The sequence below is a fragment of the Lytechinus pictus genome, chromosome 9 (genome assembly GCF_037042905.1).
Source record: "Lytechinus pictus isolate F3 Inbred chromosome 9, Lp3.0, whole genome shotgun sequence".
Classification (NCBI taxonomy): domain Eukaryota; kingdom Metazoa; phylum Echinodermata; class Echinoidea; order Temnopleuroida; family Toxopneustidae; genus Lytechinus; species Lytechinus pictus.
This window is the reverse complement of record NC_087253.1, coordinates 19271214-19276820: the sequence shown is the minus strand read 5'-3', so window position 1 is coordinate 19276820 and position 5607 is coordinate 19271214. Positions and strand designations below refer to the sequence as shown.

At 39.5% G+C, this 5607-nt stretch overlaps 1 protein-coding gene across 1 annotated transcript; it reads right to left on the bottom strand.

The window, feature by feature from the left end:
• Window positions 1-2707: 2707 nt before the first annotated feature.
• LOC129267599 (trace amine-associated receptor 1-like) lies at window positions 2708-3964 on the bottom strand. The gene has a single exon (XM_054905245.2). The coding sequence runs from the start codon at window positions 3962-3964 to the stop codon at window positions 2708-2710; it is 1257 nt and encodes a 418-aa protein (XP_054761220.2).
• Between the last annotated feature and the right edge of the window lie 1643 nt (window positions 3965-5607).

The following is a 5607-nucleotide window of genomic DNA, read 5'->3' as shown; positions in this document are numbered from 1 at the left end:
CCTTGAATGCGTCTCCCACATTATCACCGAAGCCATGTTATGTATCCTACATTAAGTACATTAACCATCAAAATGGCGCAAGCTTTGTTCACATCACTTTTGGTGTAATAATGAATGAAATATGAAAATGCAAACATCTTTACCGAACATTGAATCATATTATGTCCCTGGCGCTGTATTTATCATTGTGTTTTACCATATTATAAAGGAAAGCACGGTAAAATAAAGAAGGGGAGAAAGAGAAAGAAAGGAAAGGAGACAGGGGAGGGAGAACGAGGAAAAGACAGGGGGAGAGGGGGTGGCATGATAAACCAAAAATATTTTGAAAGGACCAGATATGGCGTATCGGGGAAAATTCATTTAAAAAATATTTATATATAAATTTCGACATTTTCTATTACCAAAATCCAACTTTTTGATAGATTTTGACATAATATTCAGAAAATGATATCATATTACAGCCTTCTCTATTTCATTTTCTTTTCTTTTCTCTTTTTTTTTGGTCGCAAAAAATTGGGGGGAGGCGCCCCAAGCCCCTGTACGCAACTTTAGAGAAGGGGTGAGACTGTGACAGAACGACTGATAGAGAGGGGGGGGGGCATCTTGGGACGCGTTATGGTTAACGGCGTGAATACCCAAATCAAACAACCACCCCCCCCCCAAAAAAAAAAAAAGGAATATTGCTTAGATATGAACATAAATGTATATAAAGATACAATTCCTCTGAAATAGGAATCAGACAAATTTCAGACTCAAAATATCTTAGGTAAACCATAGAGAGGGCAAAGAGTAGAATTCATATTTCGTTTCAGGAGCTAAGATCGAAACTTATAGCTCCACATCGATTACAGTGACAAACCAGTACTACGAGATCATACTTTGTTGTTTAACGAAAAATGTTGATGAAAATATTGCTTTCCAGGAGCCGTGTCATGGTAATGAAGGAAGGACTTGGGAAGTGGCGAGGCTTAATGAAATATGCCATAAAGGTGACTTAAATTTTTTAGCTTCAACAAACCCAATATGTTTATCACTGTTCAAATTCATTAATAAATTATACGAATGTGTATGACCTCAAAAATTGATAATGTGAAGGGTATGTAATTAAGATGTGTTTCGCAAGATAGATTTTGTCATCTTTGTTCATCAAACTATTAAATATATCTGTTGGATTTCCCCCTCTCTTTTTTTTTGTGAAATGGGCTGAAAATGCCGCATACATTCGTAATTCCGAAGCTTCGTTATTCCGAAGGTTCGGATATTCCGAAGGTTCGTTATTCCGAAGGTTCGTATTTCCGAAGGTTCGTAATTCCGAAGGTTCGTTAGTCCGAAAACGAAATGAGGTTCGTTATTCCGAAGGTTCGTTAATCCGAAAAAGAAAAGAGGTTCGTAATTCCGAAGGTTCGTTAGTCCGAAAACTAAATGATTAACCAACCTTGTTTCGTTTTCGAACTAACGAACCTTCGGAATAACGCCACAAATGTTCAGATTAACGAACCCTTTTACGTTTTCGGATTAACGAACATCGAGGTATAGGCAATTTACGTGTTTCGGAATTACGAACCTTCGGAATAAAGAACCTTCGGAATTACGAACCTTCGGAATTACGAAGTGTAACCTGTATATATCACATTAATTGCTGTTGAATATTTTTCAATTACTGATTCTCTGAGAAAATTTTAAACTTTAATTTTTACATATCTAAAGACCTCTTTCGGTGATATTTATCGTGTTTTATGCCATTTCCATTGATCCGATATTAGAGAGATACAGACAAAGAAATGTCATGGCATTTTCGGATGACACTCCTGTAGGCACATTATCGACCCTCCACCTAACTGATAAGAACGCTTTTAACACGGAAAATAAGATTATAACATTGCTAAACAAGCCAGCACATTCTTTTTGTTTTTTACAATATCCTATATTATGTTTTATCTACCCTTTCTTCAATTTTTTAACATTTGATAATAGTGCACTGTAAAAACTGTGGTGTTAAAACTGACACCAGTTGGTGTTAAATGAGGACCACACCCTGAGGTGTTAAAATTACACCCTAGAGATTGAACATAACACCAAAGAGTGTGTTGTATAACACATATAGGTGTTAAACTAACACTGTCAATTTAACACCGGTGTAAAATAACTGGTGTGGTCCTCTATGTACTCAGGTTTACACCACAATTTTTGCTGTGTGGCAATCATCCACTGCCCCCAACCTCCTTGATATCGCATATGAGGTGTATGTTCAGTATTATTCGATACACATACAGAACAGGTGGCTCACAATTTTTAATATTATTTAAAATCGTCGTAGAGGAGGTCACGGTCGCCTGACTAGGCATTTTAAAGTCCGAGGTTCGATCCCCGGCCACGGTACCTCTGCCGGTGAGAAAGGCATTTAAAATGCTATATGCATTTTTGGTAACTAGGTGTGCACTTGCTTAAAAAACACACAGACACACATTGACCGTTTTAACAACATTGACAAGATAATAGTGGTGTTGTTGCTCCACCTGACATTTGGGATTTCTTAAAACACTAAGGAAAAAAAATCTACAGCACCATGAATACAAGATTTCATAAATTATATTTGTATCCTCTATATCTTTACTACTTGAAGATTCACATAGATACGTTGGCGCAACCCCTATTAACACCAAAATGGAGGTATTAATGAGAAAAAGTGGAATGGGAAAAATGTTTCCTATCCGTTCCTTGATTGTTTCAACTTGGCAAGGATAGCTTGGCAATCTTTCCTGAAGTTTGCGTTGAGGAGGGCATAGACAAAGATACTGACAATGTGATTAAGGGTGCGCAACTGATAACAGAATGAGGTGATGACGCCCTGCGATGCCTTACTTCGGTATGCAGTCACTTCTTCATCAGGGACGTTGGTTAGGATAAAAGACGGCAGCCAGGAGAGGATGAGGATCAAGTTTGTTCCCAGCAACATCCTGGTCATGAGGCGTTCTTTCCTTTGCCGATTGCAATTCGGGTTGACGTTGACCCTTGGAGGTTGGTCCTGAACGGCGGAAGCTGCAGGGAAGGAGGAATATCCCCCCGAAGGAACAACTTGAAGAACTCTTCCCTCTGCGGGACCCTTGGCGCGCAGGAGATTAGTGGTTCCTACGACTTGTACGTTTCCATTGGTCGCTGCTCCTGGTAGAATCCCACCGCTGCCACCGCAATGATGTTGGGCTGACGTGGTCGACATATCATGGAAATCACTTTCAGTTGTTCCACTCTGCTGCGGAAGAGCAATCTGACCTTCTCCTGCTCTCGCCCCCGAACCTCCCGCCTTGCTGATAGCGAAGCATTTTCTTTGGCGATCCGCACCTTGGTTTCCCTGGACTCCATTTCCAGTAAGTCCCTCTCTGACCTTCATTTGCTTGCGGATCTCGAGATAGATCCGGACATAGACGCACGAGCAGATCATCAACGCCACCAGGTAGGACACAGACGTAAAGATCTCATTACTGATATCCAGCCAGTCGGGACCTCCTCGGTAGATGCATTTCTTAACCGCGCCGATCTTCAAGTTCTTCACGTACAAAGCAAATTGGAAATTGCCAGACACCGCCAGTCCTACACTCACCAGGATGACAACTAAAAGCTTCCGAGGGTGGGATCGCGACTCTAGGGGTCTGCAGACCGCCATGTACCTGTCCAGCGCGATACAGGTTGTCAAGTAAAGTGCTGAAAACGAAAAGGCGCGACTCCCGTAGATGCTGGACTTACAAACGAAAGCGTTGATGACCCCACCGCCCAGGGATCGAACGAGATGAACAGGGGCTATGAGACAAGCACACAGGTCTATACTAGAGAGACTGATTATCAGCAAGGATGTGGAAGTTTTCCGCGATTTCTTTGCAAACACCCAAACCACCAAAGAGTTCCCAGGCACTCCGATGACAAAGATGATCGTAAAAAGAGAAACTGCTACGATGGCTGATGCATCCATTCTCACTAAACCATATGCATTCCTCAAATGAAATCAAAGTCCCATCCTCCTATCCGCGATCGTGTCATTTGTTCCTTTTCTTTCTAACATGACTAATGGAAAATTTGTTATTGGAGCACGCACTGGTTGTTGAGATACAGGCAACTCGTAAATTTTCTTAAAGGTATTCAGGAATCTGTAATCATGACTGGCGCACTGTGGATCTTCTTTAATCGCAGGTGACAGACCAAAATTCACATTTTTTTTAAAATAGAAAATGCGATTTTATTTTGCGTGAGAAGGGCACAATCATAATTCAACCTGATGCTTACCCATCGTCTGATTCATACGAACTGATCACGCAGACGCATAATGGGACGGTATTTAATGCGATCGATGTCAACAGTTTCCTTTTGAGAAATGATCACGTGACTTTATTTTTACCTCGTCTCAGCTCTCCTTTTCTTACCCAATCAGCGTCTTATTTCACTCTCTCTCCATCTCAACGTACATGTCCTAAAAGTTATACAGTGCGTCCCAGAAAAAACGAAACCGAGATTTAGCGATTATTTATCATAACTTAATCACAAATAAAATAGACAAATGACCTACCAATGTAAAGCTTAGAATCTCCTCTTTCATCTGATATTAGTTAGATTATTCCTCATTCACGCATGAGTGAGCAAAAACAATTTGAAGAAAGGATACCAAAAACTCATTTGGCGGGGGGTATCTGAATTTAAAAAAGAAAATCACATGCCTAAGAAGTTCAATATCTGCTCTTTCTTCTTATAGCTTAATCACAAAAAATGGTCAAGGAGTAAAAAAGTTATAGTCCTTTGAAATAATGCTTGTATTTCCATAATTTCATTAAATAAACGTATGTTCACCGGTTTCACACAGAAGCTATCGCATGGTTAACAAAAGACTTAATGCATGGCTGATCGTCAACAAAACGGAGTTCGAGTGAGTTTGAACGCTAATCTGAAAATCCTCTTCATTTTATGAAATTATTGAAATTCAAGCCTTATTTCAAATAACCAGAACTTTGTTATTTCTTGACCATTTTCTGTAATTGAGGTATCAAATTTAAGAGCATATATTGAACTTTCTTAAAATGTGGTTTTCTTTTTTAAACCCAGATACAGCCCGCCAAATGACTTTTTGATATCCCCTCTTCAAATTTTTTTTGCTCACTCATGCGTTAATGAGAAATAGTCTAAGTTATTTCAAATGAAAGAGGAGATTCTAAGCTTTACATTCCTAGGTCATTTGTTTATTGTATTTGTGATTAAGTTATGATAAATAATCGCTAAATCTCGGTTTCGTTTTTTCTGGGACGCACTGTATACAAACAGTGCGTGATACGGTCAATGGTGACTGCATGGCAACCGTTGGTGAGTATACGGGGGGGGGCAAGCATATGTACAATTTGAAGTACTTGGGAATAAATTGAGGCATTTAAAGTGTCATTTGTCATTTGGAGACCAAAAAAGACAAAAAATGACCATCATAATCTTTGGAATTGGCGAGGGTGTGTGTGTGAGGCTGTGTGTGTGATTTTGTATCACTTTATTTCAATATTCAATAAAATATGGATCAGGGTTCAGATAGAATATAAAATGTCCATAGCAAATAATCTACAAACACATGAACCGAAGATT